A 23,113-nucleotide genomic window follows, 5' to 3' on the forward strand; every position below is an offset into this window, starting at 1 on the left:
CATTATTTGAAGAATTCACGTTCTACTGAAAAAGAGGCTCATCCTGCTCTACTACAGTTCTGAGATAAATAGCACACAACCCAAAAGTATAAACATTTGAAGTATTTTCTCATTTACTAACGTCATTTTAGTCTACTCCTCTTTGGAAAAAGCTCAAGCTTTGACAGAATGGCTTGACCACATCTCTGAATAATAAATTTCAAATCTTGTCACAAACAATTCATTAGATTTAAGATCTAGTCCTTGACTAGGCCATTCTTTCACAGGTTTTCTTTCAAGACTACCTTGCATTTAACTGTCTTTATCACCATCATTAACGTTGACCAGTTTACCTTTTCCTGTTAAAGTGAAACACGACCACAGCAATGTGCTGCCTCCACTATGTTTGATGGGGACGGTGTGTTCGGAGTGATGCTCAGTGTTTCCGCTATATGTAGCATCTTGAGTGAATTTTCAAAAGCTTTCAATTTTGTCAACATCAATTGAGATTAATTTCTCAATGGGGGCCAATTTACTAATTAGTTGGTTACACTGGATTTTAGTCAGAGGTATCATAGAAAAGGGGCCTAGATAAAAGTGCATGTCAAAATTTTAGGATTTGCTTGTAAACAATTTGTAAAACCATGCATCTGTTCCATCTACTTCTGATCGCCTGTGACATTAAATCCCAATAATTTAAGTTTGTGGTTGTTCTGAGACAAAATGAACAGTTACAGTTAAAGTAGTTTGTAGATTTTACTTTGTGTCATATATAATAAAATCATGTGTAAAGAAAAACGCTACAACAAACTGCAGTTAAAAATGACCAGTAACAAAAATGCCTTAAGGTTTTACAGCCTGCAGAGCCAGTGATGAACTCTGTCTTTTACCTTCAGGTTAACTGGATGCAAAGTACAGGCGTCATAGAGAACACTATGAAAATGAAGAAATCTGTTTCTTTTTAGAAGGAGGATTCTCTCTACTCACTGTGTTTGGCATATGAACAGGGTCCATGTATCCTTGAACGTCGTCGTAACTGGACTGCATACTTATAATGTCATCAATAACCTCCTCCATCTGCAAGAAAAGAAAAAAATTACAGCAAATGTCATTTCAAGACAGTTCAGAAGACCAGTAGATCCAGTTTCAATACAGAAATAAGTTACCGAGTCCAAGTCTGTAAAAGAAGTTTAAAGATCCTTGTTTATTAATTCTAGAAGAAATTTTCTGTAAATAATATTGAAATATTTAGCCAATAAACCACTGGCCCATTTTTCTATATTTATTTTTCTTACATTTTAAAACCCCTAAAAGCATTTAGAGAGCTAAATGAGAGCATTTACTCTCTGCGGCAGTGTAGAGTAAATTTTCCTCCTTGAAAGAAAAAAAAAGAGGAATTGCAGAGTTGAAGGCAGAGTGTTGGTCAAAGTCTCCCAGGTTCAAAGGCCCCAATGTTCTGCTGTTCCTCTGTCACTTGTTAAGCTGTAATTACAGCAGGAAGGCCATTATGGAGCATTTAAATTCCACTAATTGCCTCTCTCAGTTAGTCACCACTTTCTTCCAACTCACCTACTGTTCCTTTGCAAAGTGCTGCTCCTGCCCACCAGAGTACAATTAAAACATTATGATGCGTTCATAAAAACTGGAGATCATGTCGCTTCTGGGCTAATTTTCAACCCTCGTAATTTCATATATTGGCATAATTAAGTTATATATTTGTGTTGGGTCCTTGCAAACTGAGCTTTAAAAGAAGACCATGAACCTAATGTTTATGGGTCTATGTTTATTGCGCAGTCTGCCCAGCACGCTTGCAGTTGCCTACCTCCTTCTCATGGCTAGAGCCAATGTTGAGCATGGCCATGGGGCTGTTGGGGGCGCTGTTGCCAGGCATGAACTGCTCCTTACGCATGTGTGGGGAGTGGAGCGGTGGAGGTGCAGATGCCGAACCCCCCGAAGGTCCCATGTTTGTGGGAGGAGATGGTGGCATAATCCCCGCCACTGCATGAACCGTCTGGAGACACAAAGAGGAAAAAAAGGTGAAGGTGAACTGAGGATGCCTCAAACCAGTCACTGAGACTAGGTTCTGTCTTTCTATGTATTGGATATAAATGAGAGATACAGTACCTAGCAAAAATATTCATGTGTCTTAGAACTTTCTCATATTTTGTCACATTACATTTTTTGACATGACATTACATAAATTCGGTCAGCATTTTATGTGACAGAGGGTAGTTGAAGAGGAAAAATAACACAGTTTTAAAGTTGTTTACAAATTTAAATTTATGTTTGGTTTTGTTGGGCTGCACAGTGGCGCAGTTGGTAGCACTGTTGCCTTGCAGCAAGAAGGTCCTGGGTTCGATTCCCGGCCGGGGTCTTTCTGCATGGAGTTTGCATGTTCTCCCTGTGCATGCGTGGGTTCTCTCCGGGTACTCCGGCTTCCTCCCACAGACAATGACTGTGACTGTCCATGACTGTTAGGTTAATTGGTCTATCTAAATTCTCCCTAGGGGTGTGTGTGTGAATGGTTGTTTGTCCTGTATGTCTTTGTGTTGCCCTGCGACAGACTGGCGACCTGTCCAGGGTGTACCCCGCCTCCCGCCTGGAACGTAGCTGGAGATGGGCACCAGCAACCCTCCCGACCCCATTAGGGACAAAGGGTGAACAGAAAATGGATGGATGGATGGTTTTGTTAGAAAATAAAGCTATCTGTGGTAGCAAACTGAGTGACTAACATAACCTGAACACACCATTCCCACGGTAACATTTGGGGGTGGCAGCATCATGCTACTTTTTTTTTCATTATGATTCTTTTGGTTCACAACTAAAGCTTATTACAAGGCGTTCCTAGAAGAAAACATATTAGAAGCTGCAAAGACTAGAGATTAGGACAGAGGCTCACCTTCCAACAACAGAAAAACCCTAAATCAGATGAGTAAATCTGGTAGAGACATACCTAAAAGACATTGTGTGCCGTCACCGAAGTAAAAGGTGGTTCTTAAAATAACTGACTCAAGCAGAAATAAATTCATGCACACACAATACTTTTCATATTGTTATTAGTAAAAGTCATTACAAACTATCATTTTTCTTTTGTTCCACTTCACAGCCACATACTACTTTATGTTTTTCTATTATATACGTACCACTAAAGTACATGTGAAAACGCTTAATACTTTTGCAAGGCATTCTGTACAGCAGAGCGTTCGACAAACAAATACCTGTTTGTTAGCATAGGTGGTTGAGAGATATTCTTTCACTTGTTGTCTCCGTGACTGACGGATGTGATAGTCTGTTGGATTTTCAAGGTGGGTTTGCACCTGTATGAAGTAAAAACATAATAATTCAGTTTAATCATTAAGCAAATTTGACTTCTTTCATTGCTTCAAAACTGGAAATGAAAATCTTAGCGGTAATAACACAGACGTATACTCATATAAATCAGTTTGACAATTATCTCTATATTGTTCATAAAAGCCAGTTGGCTCAGAATGGTTTACCATTAACATTTAAATTCATGTTTAGACCACTTTTTATCTTAGTGATGTGATGGCACAGGATACATAGCAGCATTAAATCAGTGATGGCTACAGAGGCAAAGCTGCACAAAATCCCCAAGTGTGGCTCCACAGAGTCATGAGCTGGCCTCATTCCTTCAGATCAAAGGCCAGAGCTGAGGAGGGAGCTGCCCCCTGCTTCTTTAATCCACTTTAATAGCTAAAAGCTGGGTTATATTAGAATAACCACAAACATTTCAGTAAATAGATGCTTTTGCTATTTTCGATAGATGTTTTACAACTCCCTTGTCAAAGACATTACTGTTGCTGGATCTCCTTTTATCTGCTACCCACTTCTACGCAACCCTACATACGGATATTTTTTTTATTGGTACATTAAAGTGTTATGTACTGCAAATACACTCCAACCTTACTCCCTTTTATTTATTTTCTCACTTAAAATAAAATTTGGTTAGGCTTTTACATGCACCAATCTTTGGCAGGAATTTCATATTAACTTTGGGCATTTAGTGAATGCATTTCAACTGCACTAAACAGTCGGGCTGAGTGCCCGACTGTTCATGCTGGACTAATAATAAAGGAAACTTCAAAAGTTTATTTTAGAAACAAGAGCCAAGTGCCCAATTTGAACTTAATGTGTATTTTCTCTGATTGACACACTGAAACATTAGTGGAGGTGTATGTAGATATTTTAGCATAAATGTAATGTTTAGCCTGAGGCCCACTTAATATTTTATAGCTATTAACAAGTGCCATTTATAGGGGCAGTATTATTTAAAATTGACTTTTGTTTTAGCTTTACTTTGTGTTATAAAATTATTTCCTCATCAAAATCTTACCTATAGTGTTGCCTTGATTCGTTCATGCATGTTTGAGAAATCCTTTAATCTCCCCTAGCGACCATTCAGGGGTCAAATTTACGCAATAACTCCAAAGCCCCTTAACCTGGTGGTGCCAGTTTCTGAATGGGCCCAACCTTTTTTTATTTTAAATATACTTTATGCTTAAAATGAAGCAAGTGGCAGGAAGCAAAGTAATTTAAATGGGTGCTCCCAATTCTACTAAGAAGAGTGGTCAAGGGTAATAAAATAATGCCAAGACTTTGTTGATGGTTACAAAAGTATCTGATTTCTCGCAACATTCTTAGGGGCTGTGATCAAAACATTTGTAGGAATGTATGCATTTTTGTGCTCGTATGTAAAATTTTGGCCTTTCTGTAGAAATGCCACAGTACATTTAAACTTGTGCACCCAATTCTTATTTTCAGTGATCACTGAATTTATAGGCTCTATAATCATTTTGCCTTGGAAGAAAATGGTTTAAACGCATCATTAAAAGCCTAAATCAATAAGACATTCCTGCTGATTATCAGAGTGTTTGCAAACCTATGACCTGAACAGTACACAGATGCACTGAAGTTGAGTCTGTGTACATAAACTGATGATGGACTTCTGGAAGGAATGGTTAAGTAAAGACATAGCTGGACGGGAAAGAACAGCATTAGAAATAAAGTTCATTCCTCTGAAGTTTTAAATAGAATGATTGACATGCACACAAAACTCTATGAAGTAATTTCTTTAACAACAACTACCATGAAATTTGTCTTTGCTGGTTATTGCATAACCTTGCTGACAAAAGGACAATGAACACAAAAGATTACATTCCTGTCTCTCAGCTCCTCACCTTGCCGGAGGAACAAAAATCCACGTTGATAAACAGATACAATAAAAAAAACATCTAGCAGTGAGGACGAGCAACAGGACCGACTATTTAGTTCTGACAGCTTGGCCCAGCAGGCCGTGCAGTACTGGAACTGACAAACTCCAAAGAAATGTGCTGCAGGAGGTATGACAGCCTCAGAGGGCCTGACAGACAAGAGAGCTTCCTTTATCTACAACAGGAAAAATGCAGGTTTCATAAACACCATTCCATTCAACCACACACACATAAGCAGGCAAAGTAAACAGTCAATACAATACAGGCATGTTGCCCCACACTGTTAAGGCTGCGTGGATGCTGGAAAGATATACAGTTACAAACAGGACAAAAAAACAAAGCATCTGAAGGAGTGTTGCACACTAACACAGATAAGGACAAACACAGGCATCTGTGGAATCAGGCAAAATGTCACTTTGCTTTATCAGTCTCTGATAAAGCAAAGTGCTATCTGCATCTGCATCACCCATATCTGGCCTATCACAAAACATGTCAAAAGTCTGTTATCTCCCCATTCTTTCTTCTTACATGATCATTGCTCCCCTTTATTCTTCTTTTTTTCCTCCTTTCTCAAACCTGTCTCTGAGTCCTGGCTACACAGCAGAGTTCCTGGTCAGAATGCTCAATGGAAACTTCCTATGTGCCGATCTGTCACAGCATTCAGCCATGATTAAATCCTCTGAAACAAGACTGACGGTACTATCTGTTTAGTGATTTTTCTTTTGTAATGTTGTATTTGGGCTGGTTACACAAAACCCAATGAGTTATACCCAATTCTAAAAACAGGTCGTGGAAGGAGAGAGTAGAAATTCTGTTCAGAGTAAAATGATCAAACCACAGATCTGTGTTAGTTTTTCATTTTTCCTGCCTTTTTTTTTAAGTCAAGATAAAAGCAAAAATTAAATCCAGCCACAACTTCATGAAAAGACATGCACAAATAATTTTACTGATTCTGTGTACAATTTCTCCAGTAGATAAGTAAAACATTTTCCATTTTTTTAAAAAGCAGAATTTCATCAAACAATAAATCAATAGATATTTCCCCATCTACAGAACAATATGTTCTAAGGTTTTTTGAGCACTGAACATAAAAACAGCGGATTGGTAACAATCACTGACTGTGGCCTCACTGACCTTCAGAACCTCCACAGGAACCTGCATGCTTTGGTACTGCTGTGGGGTGCTGATAGCTGGAGTAGGTGCAGGTGGTCCAGCCATGTGTTGCTGCATGTATTGCATCGCCGCATTCTGCTGCTGCTGCCGCTCACGCTGCTCCTCCTGCTGCAGCTGGTCTCGCATCAGCTGCATGCAAACAAACACAGACATCTCAGAATGCTTAAGAAAACCAAGAATAGAGCAAGGTATTAGAAAATTATGGAAAAATTTAATATTTACATCAGAAAAAATAGTCAGCTTTATATATACAGTACAGACCAAAAGTTTGGACACACTTTCTAATTGAATTCAATGAGAAGATGTGTCCAAACTTTTGGTCTGTACTGTATATAAAAAAAAACTAAATGATTGACTAAATATACAGTGCCTTGTGAAAGTATTTAAACCCATTGAACTCTTACACATTTTGTAGCATAAACATTAATGTATTTTATTGAGATTTTATCTGATAGATCAACACAAAGGAGCATGAAATTCTGAAGTGAAGGGAAAATGATACCTGGTTTTCAAATTATTCAACAACAAAATCTGATTAATTGTGTTGCATTTAGGGGGACTTTGATACCCCTAAACAAAATTCAGTGGAACTAATTACCTTCAAAGTCATCTAACTAATTAATGGTTAGATGACTACATGCAAAAGCTGTAATAATACAGCTTTTATAATAATACAGCTTTTGCATGTATTATTACAGCTTTTGCATGTGGGCTCAGGTGAAAGAATTTGTTGACAGGACAACTCTGAGGCGTTCAATCCACAAATCTAATAGAGTGGCATTGATCAGATCATACCAAAAATGTTACTGTATAACCTTTGTGATAGAAAACTAACACCCAGCATCACCTTGAATGGTACATCCCCACTGTAAAACTTGTGTCATGCTCTGGGGAGGTTTATTGTTAGATACATAGAAGCTGATTAGGATTGAGGGGAAGTTTGATGAAGCTTTGTGGTCATTATAGAAAAAAAAAATCTCTTTTGGGCATTAGAAAACTTCTGATTGGTGGTTATTTATTTATTTATTTTACAAAGGAGAATAGCCAGATTGGGTTTTACATAAAACACTTGATATAAACTGAAGTTTGTTATTGCAATATGACAAAATCAGAAACAGTCAAGCAAATATGAATACCCTTGCAAAGCACATAGCTACTGTTCAATTAAGAATAATGAAATTGTTAAGAGGAATTTCTTAATTAAATTTAGGATGAAGACAGCAACCAAATATACTGGCAATCGCTAAAGGGGAACTTTCTGAATGCTTGAACGAATCTGTGTTTTACCTGCATTCGCAGCCCGATGCGTGAGGCCATCGCTGGGGGCCGAGGCGGCAGGGGAGGGCGACCCGACGTTAATGCACCACAGTCCAGCCCGAGAGGTAGAGGTATCTGTGCAGGAGATAAAAAAAGGAGGATGAAATCAAAGAGGGGAAAAAGACAGAGGCAGTGGAACTTTTCAGAATTTTGCAAAATGTAGAGAACCCAATAAGAATTTACAAGACATACAACCACTAGCTGATTATCTTCAGTCAACTGGGTTTCATGTGAAACAGGCTGTTTTATCAGAAATGCATAAAGAAATTGGCTGCAGTGGGCAATCATCCAATTTTTGATCTGTTCTAAACGATGATCAGCCAATAAGAAACTAAAATACAATCCCTTTTCAAGTCAGGAAATTCACCACAAATAAGCACTTTCAGGCCTTACTGGTGGGAATCTTCATTGTCAAAGTTAGTACTACATAAAGCATAAGACGGTTTTCTATCAGCTGTTCATTGATGACATGTTTACAAATGAAGTTGGAGGAAGAACAAAAGTTGCAGGAAGCTTTGCGAAAGTAAACAGTATATTACAGAAAAGTCGCTAAGAAATATAATTCTACCTGTCAGTCAACATGATGGATTTGGAAACGTCCCCAGTCTTTTGGGATTCTCTGAGTTAAAGTAAAGGTCTACATAGTTGAAAAGGGAATCACTGCAAGCAAAATCTTTTTGTAATTTCTGACCAGGTTTTATATGCATCCACTGAATTTTGACAATTCATCTTGGGTAATAAGCTCAAAGTCTTAGAGGGTGGAATGCCTCCTTGCTATCACCTTTATCTCTTGTCCACTACCAGATATTCTTTGTTAGATTCAAGTTGGGACTCCAAGACTCCCCCTAACATTTTTTAACATTACCTCCAGCAAGAAAAAACATGTTGGTAAAAACCTTAAATGCAAACATGGCAGGAGTATGAATACTTTTAACTGTGTAAACACATCACTCTGGTATTTTACTGTTTTTAGATAAAGATGCAGAAAGAGGTAACTTGGCAGCCTCTTTTTGCTTTAACTGAGAAATAACTCTTGCTCTGGTTTAACTGACAAATAACTCTGATTTACAATATAAATTTAATTCTTAAAATTGTTCAGACATTTTAGCTCAAATATTTTGTTTTATTTGTAGTGTTATTTATGGTTCTTAAAAATCATGAGTTATAAGTAATGTAAACACATCAGCATTGAAGTTTCCTTCCTAACTATCTGTTGCATTTTATCCTGCTTATTATTATGAAATCTATATTGTAAATCAAAGAGTGCACAATACATATTGTTAAATAAATATTGAGGGAAAACTATACATGCTATCCTATTTTTTACAACAAATCCTATTAAAAAAAGATTATATTGGCATTATATAATTACCTATAATCAGACTGACTGTTCAGTTGAGTTCCTGGATAATCTGATTTCACACAGACAAAATATCTCATGTGAATGCAATTATCCATTATTTGTTTCTCGGTAATGAAAGCAGAAATTGGTAAGTATTATATATAAATATCATCCTTTAATATTCTAGCTAAAAAGTATAAAGCATGCTGCATTTTATGCCTACAAGTGTTTTCCAATTATTTTCTTTTCAATCAAGTCAGCAGAGGACAAAAAAACCCCAAAACAAAACAAAAAAACAAATGTGCACATAAGTATAATGACCTAAAAAAGGAAGCACCATTTCCAAAGCAAACATCTTTACATTCACTCTATAACAGACATTAACCACCAAGAAGACTTCCTCTATCATGTTGAGGAGGTCATGTGGAAGTCATGTTATCCTGTTGTCCCTGTGAGATCATGTGAGTTAAAGACCAGGGGAACACCCATCACCCCCTGGCTACATCTCCTCCTCTTTACTCGCATGCACACATTACCAAAACATTCAGAGGGGAGTCCCAGCGCAGATAGTTCCCCTTCTGCAATGACTTGTGTTAATCTCTGCATGACTAAGCCCGCCTGGACCCAAAAGCATAATGAAACGAGAGCCTGCCCTCTGCTCCGTTCAGCTGCTGATGCAGCATGTGCGGGGGAATGATAGACAGCACGGCTTCAGTCAGAATCCGATTCATCGGATCTTTCATCAAAAACGCTGTCTGTATATGGTCATAAAGAGAGAATGACCCAGAGAGAAAGACAGACAGAGAGAGAAAAGCTCATTGTGAGTGAGGTACAATAAGAAGGACAGCTCCTATTGAGAAGGACTGAAGCCGCCTGTTGTCCAAAGTGTACATTTCAGCACCCGAGGGGGCACACACTGCCCGCTTTGTGCCAGTTAGAAGGCCTACATGAATAACACACACCCATGCAGAGATAAGACATTGATACGCACAGGCATTCCAACACAAACTTGGACCAGAACGTGGATTTCAGCAAACAATAACTTTGCACTCATAGCTCCATACTCCAATGAAGTGATTTAATCTAATACTAATGAGAATTTATCCTTACATCTGGACTCCCACCCCTGTAAAGTTAACTGTGAGTGTCCACATCATTGTAACTATGCAGAAACAAGTCTGCATGTAAACACACGCAGTAGGTGAAATGTTTATAGTTCTTTAGGTGTGTCAAAAAATTAACTTAAAGATCTTTAATTTTATGACTGAACCTGCATCTTAGAATAATAATTGTATGTTGCAAGGAAGAAGCAGGGATAATAGCATCATTATTTTATTGATGCTATTACTAGCATCAATAAAATAAACATTCTCAATTTCACTTTATAGATCTATGCTACTTTGTTCTGTATTTGTCCTGCTAAACAAAAAAGACTGACCAAACTCTCCTAAACCTCAGATTTTTACTTAAAATATACACAAATAAGTTTCAAACTCAAACATGATGACACTGAACACAAAATCAGCAATGAGGGCTTTATTCATTACCCACCAAGAACCAAACTGCTGCCATGTGACTTAATCATCTCACAGAAAAATCCAGACACCATATGTGGCACTCAATGCATAATGACTCAATGGAGAGGTGTAAATTAAAGGTAGAATATAGAGAACCTTACTTTTTCTCTAAAAATTAAAGACTTCAAATTGAGCTGGCTAGCATGGGTAGAAGTAGTGGCACAGGTAATAAATAGCTAATGTACATAGTACCTTAGATCTTGAAGCTCATGGAGTGATGGGAACATAATGATAAAGAAAAGTGCACGAAAAATTTTGGTCAATCATAATTTCTATCTTTGTCATCATTTTTAACAATAGTATCACAGTTAAATATTTTTCTGATATCTTACAGGAGACGTGTTATTTATGTCCTTTCTCTGTCATTGATTCTAATGTTAAGCCTGATCAGTGTATAGGAGTTATGAGCCCAGATCATTATTTCAGTCTTATACGTATATATGTGTACAGGATCAGTCTCTAAACATTGCTGAACTGAATACAGGTTTTAAATACCCTTAGCATCACATTCAGTGGTGATGAAGCTAAGAGCTCTCAAGTCAAAGATTCATCTTATCTATTAGTGCCAAGTTTCCTGAAGTACTGCAAGGAATGAAAACCACAGACCTTGTCATCCTGATTCTTCCCCTTGCATGTGACCTTTCACAATCAACTTTTCAATTTCCAGTTCAATCATTTCTCACTTAATAATTTCAATTCACTATGACACAGTGTAAACAAGATGTAGCAGAATTAGAACGAGGGGATCCCCATTCACTAGATAAGAAAAACATTGTGAAGTATAACTCTAAGGCGCTGTGGGGTCACCAGAAGTTGTTGGAAGCAAAAACCAAAATGGAAATTGGAGTTCTAGTGAACTGCTTGGCAGCTTGGACCCAGTTTTGAGAACACTCGACCAGTTCCAATTCAATTTAAAGTTGTCTAAACATTTCACAAACAAAAGGAACGTTTGTGAAATGTTTCTTTTTTTTATGAGGACAAAATTAGCCAGTAAGGGAGAAAAAACAACATGTCACATGACAAATCAAAGATGAAACAAGCCAATTTAGCACAATGTAAAAACCAGTGTGCATGCTAAAAATGATTATACAAAGAATAAAAATAGTCAGAAAATTAAACATTGCTTCCATACTGATCTAGACCTGGAAAGCGATGATAGCAAATTCCAGACTTTCTCAGATTTATGGTAGGACGACCTCAAGAGATCTCTTATCCATGGTGCTAATTTATTTTATGAATAAAATTGCTGCTGGAGGCAGAGTGTACAATGTTTGCATATTAAAGCATCTCTCCCCAACACACCTGCATCATACAACATCCAGCTCCCACTATGACTCAGCCATGAGGCATATTGTATTACACTTAACATACATAGTTTCGATGCAGCTTCCTAATATCATACGGAGACTCACTACTACCAGACTGCATGATCCCATACATGGGCTCTCCCGCTGCCTGACAACCACTGGGGACATTTGTGACGCAGTCGTAGCACACAGCATCTATTGTGTGTCCAGTGCTGTAATGTCATGGCCTCCTTCACTTCAAACGCTGACAGCCAGTAGGAGGATGCAGAGCGGAGGAAGCCCAGGTCAGAGGCCAGCTATGGATTGTGCCATATGTTAGTCACGGACACACTGAATAGGCAACAAATACAGAAAGCACCGCTTTAGGTATGTTGCGTGATGACAGCCTAACTTTTTCAGCAAAATGTACATGATTATAAACTCAAACGTTCACACACACAGACACACGCCCACACACAGAGGAAGTATGAGGCCATGGCACCTGTGCTTAGAGACATGGTGTTAATTTGTGGAAAGGGTATTTTTAGATGTGACTGTCCAGTGCCAAAAAGAGGCCTCTTTGACAGCCAGCACTTAAAAGTAGGATACATACACACACATTATCCCCCTTAAACAATGCATATGCACTCTGAGTTAGTAAAGTGTGCAGCGTGAAATGCAGGAAAAAACATTTAAAAAGCATTCAATGGTAATTTAAGAATAATATTTTAAGAAAGAGACTTTGAATTTAAGTTTAAACAGAAGGAAATCCTCTAAAGTTATATAAATATCTTCAGAGAATAGTAGATCAAACCTCAGCAGTGCATCCACTGGAATATAATGAGAGTTTAAATCAACAAAGTCTAAGTCTGTGTTTGAGTTCCTGTTTTATTATGCAGTGTGATGATGCAGTCCTCATACCAGTTACCACTGACCTTGATTTGCCCCCAGCACCATTTACACCCCTGGCAGATTTAGGTTACAGAAATATTTTAATTTTACAAACATGTTTCTTCAACTGGAGGTGATGTTAATGTTTTGTAGCAGCCCAGCCAGACTCCTGTCTTAGATCTGATAGAGAATATGGGGAGGGAGCTAAATGTCAGGGTTATAAGCTTGAAGCCTTCTGTTCTGAAAACGTTGAAGCCCATCACTAAATACGCAGTCAAAACACTAGTGGGCCCTTGCAAACAGCCATTTTTTCATTGATCCTCCTTTTATACTTACTATCTTTTGGGATATGTCTGTCTCATTTTCTGTCAGAAACAAAGTTCTTGGTTAAATGAACATATTTTCTTTAGCTTTTTAGGATAACCTGTAACCTAAAGATTATTAATTAATCCACCATTCAAGTCCATTCAAAATTTACCAGATAATACTTCAGTTACTGCTTTTCTCTTGACATTTCTAATAACAGAAACAGAAATGTAAATGAGCACAACAGTAATTCAAGTGTAGTGAAACAAAGCCTTGGAGTACATTCATTGAGACTTTTTTTTGTGAAAGAAAATCCTCTCTTATCTTTAAACCAAGCTGTAATTATTATCTTTGATATAGTTTTGGTCTGTATATGTCAAAACGTTTTCTCAGCATAACAATCACTGACGAACAAAACATTTCTGCACTAAGCTGCCCGTCTGCCTGCTCTGAAGACTAAAATAACTCTTTGCTCTCTGTTCTCCTTTTCAGGAACACCCTGTTCCCTTGAGGCTTGGTGGATCTTTTATTTTTATTTTTTTTACATGCACATGCATCTGTGTGTGTCTTTGCATGGTTCGGTGGGCAGGATGGTATGAATCTAAGGGTAGGCTTGCATGGGTAATCCCTCTCTAGAGCGGTTTGGGTACAGCACATGTCAACTGGACTATCAACTTGCAATAAATGCAACTAAAATAGACGTAGTAAGCAGAGATACGAATGGAAGTGTGACATTGTGGTCCCGATATCACCCTAACACAAGAAGAAGCCAAGCTAATTTGTCAGGCTGGCAGAGAGATGCGATCAATTTCACATGCCGTCAAGTCAAATCCAGCAGGTGGACTTCTTTGATGGCCTATTTAAACATTAAAAAGTACACAGACAAATGAACAGTTACCTGTTTTAGAGGAAAAGAGTTCACGAAGAGGTGTACACCGTGTTTGCGCTGCTCGCTACATGTCTAGTTGCTGCAGAATGATGGTCAAGGGAAATCACGAAGCAAGCAGAGATGGAGACAGGTGGTGAAAGTCCGACAGGAGAGAGAGAAAAACAGAACAACATGTAAAGATGGAAAACCAGTGACTGGTGATGAAACATAAAAACAGCCAAAAATGGTAAATCAGCAGCTGTAGATTAAAAATAAATTAGTTTTGATCTAATAAAAGTAGAAAATAAAACAGCATAGACAGTAAAGTTTTAAAGAAGGGGAAACTGCAGGTGTGAGCTTACAAGTGAAGAATTTCCACAGCGGAAGCAAAGGAAGCAGCAGACCGTGATAAAAGCATGAACATGTAGGCAGTTGGCACAATGAGATTCTCATTGTGTATATCAAGACAAACATTTTAGCATGTTTAGCTTTGATTAAAAAAAAACATTCATTAATACTTATATTAAATTAGCACAATATATTGATCATCAAAGTTGGAAAGATGGTATTTATGACATTTTTTTTTTGTCATAAAGTTTTCCCCTCATCAAAAACAAACCCAGAGCTTTGCTTTGATTCTTTCATGAGTGACTGAGAAATCCCTTCATCTCCTGTGGCAACCATTCAACAGTGCAAAACAGTTTGTGGGACTGAGGACGAAGATCGGAGCTGCTGCATTACAGAGCACCCCTCCTCCATGACTCCCTCACTAGCCAGCATCAAATAATAAGCACCTGGTGGAACTGCACATCAGCTGAGTTCATTATACGAGCTACTTCACAGTGCAATGCTAATAAAAACACTGTTAATAGAGGAGCAATGTTGTGATGACTTCCTGAAGGCAGTGTATTGGAAAGAGCATCACTTTCTTAAAGAGACAGAGGCCCAATTTCAAGGTGTTAAATTTGTCAAATTTCTTTTAAATCATATTTGATATATGCAGCTTTTTCAAAATAACTGAAGGAAACATAGTTACTTGATTGTGCTACAGAATGGCATTATGTGGATGGAAAACACATAATAATGATCCTTTGAACTAAAAAAGTATAAAAACCTGCTAAATTCAGAACTACAGTAGATTCAAAAGCTTATTTTACAGAATTTTGTTATGCATAATTGTAATGGGTTCCATACCATGACTAGCTTTTATCAAAACAGTTTAATTTGTATTTCTTGTAAAAGAAAAAAAGGTTTATTCTGATTTTACTCTGTAAATTCAAGCCTGCTGTGAAAAGTTGTTGCAAGGTTATTTATAAATATTGTAATGTAATTAATTGTATTTGAATAGATGTTTTGACGACACATTTTAAGAAAGTAACCTATTTGGTCACACCTTTCTGAGTTCCCTAATTTCTGAGACCCTGACACACACTCCAGCCTGTTAGGTGGCGGTAACTTAAGAGTTCAAAAAGCTACTGGAAAGATTCACAGCAACAAAAAGACAATTTAGTGAAAATTATGAAGACAAGATTGCATAGCTTGTGGAGCAGAAGGTTTCAGCATTTCATCCATACAATACATCTCAGTGTGAGCACAGACCCCAGAGATAAATGATCAACAGCAGCCCACAACATACAGGATAACAGGTTTCAGAGCCAAAACAAGTAAGCCTAAGTCTGAGTTGAGTTGAAAAGATGTGATTTTCCAAGATTAATAGAGACCCCTAATCGACCACACACAGACTAGATTTTACAAACTACAGGGTAATCATTGCTGCAAAGCATCACCTTTTTTAAAGATATTTTAGATCATAAAAGAGAAAAATACATGAAAAAGATGTTTGTTACAGTATTTGTTCTGTGAACCAAGAGGAACACAAAGACTGATTGGGTAACAGAAAGTTGCCATTTCTTTTGTTCATTTGAACTTTTATCTCTACCTGCCATAAAATATGTAGGGCTTAGAAATGTAAGGAATCAATTGGAAGACTAAGGTACAGAGTTAGTAATGCAAACTGTTCTTACTGTTAATGCAAGTTTAGTGAAGACGACAATAAATGCGTCACATGATCACCCTGAGATCTTGTGTAAACAGAATTAAAGATATGGCAAAAAACAAATATGCAGCACTATAGTTAGTGGATGGATGCAGAGCCACTGGATGCAGGATGCTGGGGAAGATGGAGTCAGTAGCAGCCACCATTCATTAACAGGTGGGGTAATCCCCGGGAAGATCTCTAGTCCATCACAAGGGCCTAAAAATCCAGCATTAACTGACTAAAGCACTGCTCAGTAAGAGATTGAATACAACGTTATCATCAATAAATACCACAATGCATCACTTCCCTTTTCCTTCCATTAGTTTTCACAACTCCTAGTTTTGTTAGCGGTGAAGCAACTTCCTCTGCAGGCAGCCCAGGAGGGGGAAAAAAGCTTTATGTCATAACATGAGTTCAAGAACTGGATATTACTTTAAATCAAGATTCTTGTTGCACTGCACTAACAGTTCTTGAAATGATTCACTCTAGCCAAACTGGTTATACACCAACTATACTACTGTGCACTACATCAGCAAGTATGGAGTTTGTTGTTGCTAAACATGTACAAACAGGTATTGAAACTGACGAGACACACTACTGCTCCTAAAGCAACGTATGGAGGACATTTAAGTGTGGCTCAAGCTGCTTAGGTTAATGTCACATAGAAACATCTGCACAGGTCTTAAAGATGCAGCAAGTCTAGATTATGTTTGTTTCTGAACATTCATAGGAATCATCCCAGTACTGTTGTTAGCAATTCAATAAAAACTGTTTGCTACTTGTTATATTTCAATAATGCATTTAAGTCTAAAAGCAGCATTGTATTGAAATCACAAAACAAAATGTGTTCAAATATTTCCAGAGACTCTTACCAGCAATTCTCCTACTATCCCAAAGACAACATAGTGAATCCAGGTGAAGTCTGATCCTCCACGCTTTGCTGTTTGAAACTGACAACTGATTGCTTCCTTGACCCAGCTTTTGCTTACAGCGCGTGAAGCCACTCCCCTCCCCAATATACTGAGGCACTTACAGTGGGCTGAGTGCAGTCAGTATTAGTCACCTTCTTCTTCCTCTCTAACTGCACGGTCAGCTTCCAGCTCGTCCTCAGTCTCCCCCTCCTTCTTCCCCTAAATTAGTCGGAGTCTGGGCAAACAACAAGGACAGCGCTGTTTTCCAGTAAACTCATCTGCCACTTTTTTCTTTTCGTGCTCAGTAAAGTGTAACTCCTCCTTCAGTGCAGCCCCTCTGAATCTCCCTCTGTCTCAAATCAGCATTTACATACAGCAACACTTACCCATGTGCGTGTAGAAGCACACGCATAAACATAAAGCCAATTCCTTATTTTATTAGGTCGCAGTGGAGTTTTACAGAACAATGCATCAGCATATTTACTTCTTTATTTGCACGCCCACATATTATCTTCCCATGCACACAAATATTCACACACAAATCTGTGAAAACAGATAGCAACTGAGAACTAATAGAGATTCACTTTTATTGCACTCTCCGTCAGGTCAATGTCAGTTATTCCAAAATGTGCTTTTTTACATTAATAAAGATAGGATCACTTCATCAGACAATTTTTAATTTAAAAAAAACAATCAGAATGCCATTTAAACATACTAGCAAAAATTATCAAGGCATATCTTAACAAATATGTCTTACTTCTAATGTGTGTCATGGATTAAGGGATTATACAACTAAAAGAATACAGCTGTAATTAGCACAAGTCAGAAATTATGAAAATAAATTAACAGAGCAAAAAGACTCAGAATAAAAACTTATTTTTGCCTTCTTTCTATGTTTTCATTTAAAATATACAGAAATTATCCACAACAGAATCACAATGATATAAGAAAAATAAATGTAACTACATTTTTAGGTAATTATTCCATAAACATTGGAGAACATAGGAAGAATAATGATAATTTTTTTTTGTTAAATATTTGATGTTTAGTATATATTTATGTGATCTAAAACAGAGTATGACTTTGTTTAGTCAACTGTTAAAGAAATAAACAGTTGACTAAACAACTGTTTAAATTTTATAAGAGACATTTTAAAGGGATGTTTTGGGTTTGCAGCTCTGAACAAATCTTAATAATTTGATATAATCTAATTGGACTGGGGCATTACCTCCTTTTGTTGTTTCTCACTTCTAGTAACTAATCAATGGCATTTCACAGTAATCTACGCTCTCTTTCAATTTCCTTTACATCAAGACATGATGAAAATCATCTGCTTCTCACATGTCAATATCTGCCTCCAAAACACCATATCAAAAATGGAGAAGCAGTGTGTGTAAAATCAACAACAGCCTCTCAAGTTAATGATTGGAGCGATAAACCCGGGAACTTTATTCCAGCTACACCTTATAAATGTTAATTGTTATATGAAGAACCGAACCTGAAATAACTGGCCTAATAAAGTAATTTATGTGCCAATTATTGCATTCAAAACAACACAAAATGAGAACTTTAACAACTTATTCCATTATATATTGTAACATAAATTAATATTTGTTAATCATTTACAATAGTAGTTTAGTTTCATTTTTTATTATATTTTTATTCATTTCTAAAAAAAAATTCTATTTATGTTGATCTATTTTTATATTTATATTTTGTATTGTTTTATTTATTTATTTCCTGACATTTTATTTTCTTTTTTTTACATATTCAGAATTTAATATTTTATCCACTATCACATTTAATTTTTTTCTTTCTTTCTATATTCAGAGAATATCTAATATTTATTTATTATCACTATTTTTAATCATTAATTTATTTACTTTTCCTCTAATATTTTTTCTCTATGCTTTTTCTCTCCTCCAGATTTCTACTTTGTTTATTTTGCAGATTTATTTTTCCTATTTTTGTCATGTCCTGTTTTCTTTTTCCTTCTGACAGGATCTCCCTGAGATTGGCAGGGGGAGCCTGGTGGGCGGGGATTCTCTCCTATTGGTCAATCTCAAAGAACTAGAGATGAATAGATGAAAATCATACAAGACAAATTCAAAGTTACAGAGAATGTTAACTAAGAGAATCCAGTTTTTTTTTTAGTTACTGTTACACATTTAGTCTACAAAAAGACAATATATTATGCATTTTATTGTATTTGTGCAGTTAGGTATTATTACAGGTAGAATGTCCTGATCACTAAAACCTTGACATTGGAATTTACAGTAAGGGTTTTAAAGACAGGTCAGACTTTCAGTCAGGCCTCGCATTGTGAGTTTTATTGTAATTTGGAATAACCCTGCAGTAAACATTTTTTGCTGTGCTTACATCCAACATCCCTCACATTAGGTTAACTCCACAGCTACTTTTCACAGCTAAGATTTGTTGAACTTTTTGATACTATCTGCTTTTTAGGAAAGCCTGCAAAGCTGCTTAGTCATTGAGATGACTAAGCATTCATCTCAATGACTGCTTAGAAGTATGATGAAGGCCAAAAAATAGAAATATACAATCTATCCTTTAAAGAACAAAAAAGTAAAATAAAAAATAAGCCAGGTTATTTTTCTATAAACTAAACTAATTGTAAATACTAATTAAAATTAAAAAGTCAGTAAGAAAATAGCATATGTAAATCATGTTAAATTAAAGAGAAGTATATTTTATGTGTGCAAGAAATCAATTTAGTTACCACATCCACCTGCATTTGTTGCAGGTTGCCAGTGTGGGTGTGTATAGTGCAACATGTAGCATGTGAATGTAGCACAGAGGTGAAGCTGCTTTGATGGAGTTTTAAAACACGATACCTATCCCATAATTCCAGGTCCTTCCATTTACCCTCTGATCGCTCTGGGTTGTTGAATGAAGAAACACAAACCACCGCTGCTGTTCCTATCACAACGGAGGAGAACAGAGGCCAGCGTGGTTCAGCAGCACAGAACTGACAAGAACCCCTTGTTTGCACACAAAGAATTCAGCAGTGGGCTCGCTCCAGCTCTCTTATAGCATACAGTGCATGTGCTGGCTTATTTTAGACTGGGAGGGGTTGGACCCCAAATGCTGCCAACGCATTGGTTGGAGAAGGTCGTGTTGCTGACCAGTCATAAGGGGGAAAAGAGAGTTCAAGACCATCTTAAGGACTTCAACAACAGACTGTCAGAAACCCTAGATAAGTTGAAACACACGTCTTAGAAAGAACTTATTTTCTACGAGTATCCCTCCTTTATCTCGTTGGGTTACCATGGTAACCTGGAACCAACAAACAAACAAGATGTTTTAAGGGTCATTACTGTGGTTCTACTTTGTTTATGTCGTAGAACTGTGCTAATCTGAGGAAAACACTTTCTATTTTACCTGGATAAAAACTCATTTAGATTAGAAACCTCCTTTTCAGGGGAGTCCTGGCCAAGAGGCAGCAACAAATACAACACAAAAAAAATTAAACAGTTAAAAAATGTCAAGCCATAGAATCAGCCTTAAGAACTTTTAGATGAATCCGCTGTAGTTGTCATGTTATTTGTATTACATTAAAAATGAACTGCAATATTTTTGTGTTGTTTTCAGGAGAAATCTATTTCACATATTTATGTCACAAAGTTAGTGAATGAGCTAAAAAAAAAAAAAAAAAACACTTGCGAGAGTGTCAGAGACGACAGACCACCTGCAAAAATAAACAATTCTTTTTTTAGGAATTAGGAAAAACACTGAGTAAACAATGTCTTGAATTTTTAAAAAGGGCTTGAGCAGTAACAATCCAACCAGCCACACCACTTTTCTTTATGCATGAGTTAGAATCATCATATACGGGACAACTGAATGGAAGGCATTTGAGAGATGAGTTGAAAGATAAGGCACATACAGAGAAACAAACTTACAAAAAATTCTGAATAACACTGTTCGGTTTTCAAATCCTGTCACAATTCCTCTCATTCTCCAAATTCCTGACACTTCTCTGTCCTATTTGTAAATTAGGCAGCATGTAGTCTCTCTCTCCTCGAGTTTGAAAAAAGAGAAAGCAAAGGGATTGGAAAGAGGCTGAGAGAGGAAGAGGTAATGAATGAAAGTGTGTGCAGAGTTTAAGGAGGTGAGGGATTAAGAAGATGCTTATAAAAATGTTTACACAATCACATTTTTTGGGAAGAAGAAACATTTCATTTCCTTGTATATCAAAGTGTGTCGGCATGGTTGTTTGTCCTGTGTGTCTGTGCTGTCCTGCTGGCGATCAGTCCAGGATGAACCCATCAAGAGATCGCCAACGTTCATCCTGGTGATCTGTCAGGTTTAGGATATTTGAATGCAATGCACTCCAATAAGGTCTGAAGGACCTTCAAAACAAAACCTCTTTTCCTCATATTTCCTCATGTTGCTTTTCCTCATATTCATCCTCTGTTCCACAACAAACCAAAAAAAAAAGTTAGTATCCCAGCCAAAACAGAAGACTTGACATGTATGCTCAGAGTAAACGAGGTAAAATGAAACCAAATGGTTTCTAAAAGTTTACATATATTTGATCAGTATTCTGGATAAATGTCTTTTGAATTGCATGATATGGATAAAACCATTTGGACTCCTTCCACAAACGTCTGAAAGGTTAACTGATACATTTGAGATAGTTGGAAGCACACTTATGGATGTTATTTAAGGTCACACCTGAAATACAATGCTTTCTTGTTTAATACAATGGTAAAATCAAAAGAAATCAGCCAACATATGAGGAAGAAAATTGTGCAGCTGCACAAGTCTGGTTCATTCTTGGAAGAACCCTTTACTTCAAAAGAAACAAGAGAGCGAGATTGCAGTTTGCAAATGCACACAGGGACAAAGATCTTCATTTCTGGACACATGCCCTGTAGTCCGATGAAACTAAAGTGAAACTGTTTTGTTACAGTTGGAGGAAGAACAGGGATGCTTTCAACATCCTGTGAAGTAGGAGGGTGGCAGTATCATGTTGTGAGATTATTTTGCTGCAAGAGGAACTGGTACACTTCATAAAATAGATGGCATCATGAGGAAAGAACATCATGTGGCAATATTGAAGCAATATCTAAAGACATCAGCCAGGAAGTAAAAGCTTGAGCACAGATTGGTCTTCCAAATGGAATATAACCCTAAGCAAACAGCCAAAGTGCTTATAAATTAGGTTAAGCACAAGAAAGTCAATGTTTTGATGTGGCAATCACAAAGTCCTTATGTCATTCCTATGGAGAAACTGTGGGAAGATCTGAAAATGCTCGTGCGAGTGAGGCGGTATACACTCGCACCAGTTCTGTCATGAGGAATGGGGCAGAACTCCAGCAAACTATCCTGAGGAGTTTGTGGAAGGAAACCCAAAAGGTTTGACCCAAGCCATACAGATGAAACTTCAGACACTGAGAAAAAATGTGTTGTGTCTTTTTTATTCAGTGTATGGAAAAATTAAACTTTCAACTGTATATAGCATCCTGGAAATGGCATGTTCTCTTTTCCTTCCCATGAGCATCAGTGTCATGTAATTTTCAAAAAACAGAGAAACAAGAAGCCACTGATTGTAATAAAGTTAATTGACTCTATGTTCAATTAAAGAAACATGGAGTTTGAAAAATACTTGAATTCCATTTATTTTATAGAAAAAGAAACAATTTCTTAACACAACTGAAGGTTCGATTTTTCCTAAATTTTCAAAGACAGATTATGCCGGATTAATTGTTTATGTTCATTTTTTCCCAAACCCATGAAAGAAAACTATGTTTAAGCTTGCTTCTTAATCAGCATTACTTCACAGGTTTTTTTATTTTTTTTTTATTTAAACAAACGTTTTAGGTTAAATTCATAATAATTCTGCTTTGGATTGCTCTAGGAAAAATATAGAGCCCAACATGACAGTTTGTGATCAGTAAAGCATTAATTTACTAAATTAAAAACAAAAATAGGAATTACAATGTTTTGTTTACCATCCAAACCAAGCCCAGTTCAAAAACCATTCGATCTGGTTCAAAACCCAGAAGTAACAATCTAGAGGCCAAAAAAAGCATGACATCTCCCTGTTTTTGATTTTATTTGAACAAGATAGAGAAGAAAATCAAAATAAATGTAAGGAGATAAAACATAACAGTGAAACTTGTTATAAAGTTCTGAGAGCTATGAAACTTCACAGTCACATCCGAATG

The 23,113-nt window shown here is 37.0% G+C and overlaps 1 protein-coding gene across 5 annotated transcripts in view; it reads right to left on the reverse strand.

Moving 5' to 3' along the window:
• The window catches only part of tfeb (transcription factor EB), a 37,207-nt gene that overhangs the window by 9,624 nt on the left and 4,470 nt on the right, over positions 1-23,113 (reverse strand). Inside the window, exons 1-7 of one of the 5 annotated variants that reach the window (XM_032550157.1) lie at positions 16,881-17,122; positions 14,001-14,070; positions 7,671-7,775; positions 6,345-6,512; positions 3,198-3,296; positions 1,802-1,990; positions 967-1,056 (exon numbers count right to left, since the gene is read on the reverse strand). In XM_032550157.1, coding sequence (XP_032406048.1) covers positions 967-1,056; positions 1,802-1,990; positions 3,198-3,296; positions 6,345-6,512; positions 7,671-7,700 — 576 coding nt within the window. In that variant the 5' untranslated portion in view covers positions 7,701-7,775; positions 14,001-14,070; positions 16,881-17,122. Of the gene's footprint in view, positions 1-966; positions 1,057-1,801; positions 1,991-3,197; positions 3,297-6,344; positions 6,513-7,670; positions 7,776-14,000; positions 14,071-16,880; positions 17,123-23,113 lie in introns of those variants that run through there. The other 4 variants (XM_032550156.1, XM_032550154.1, XM_032550158.1 and 1 more) reach the window with 4 other exon arrangements.

This window comes from Xiphophorus hellerii, chromosome 20, assembly GCF_003331165.1.
Source record: "Xiphophorus hellerii strain 12219 chromosome 20, Xiphophorus_hellerii-4.1, whole genome shotgun sequence".
NCBI classification, from domain to species: domain Eukaryota; kingdom Metazoa; phylum Chordata; class Actinopteri; order Cyprinodontiformes; family Poeciliidae; genus Xiphophorus; species Xiphophorus hellerii.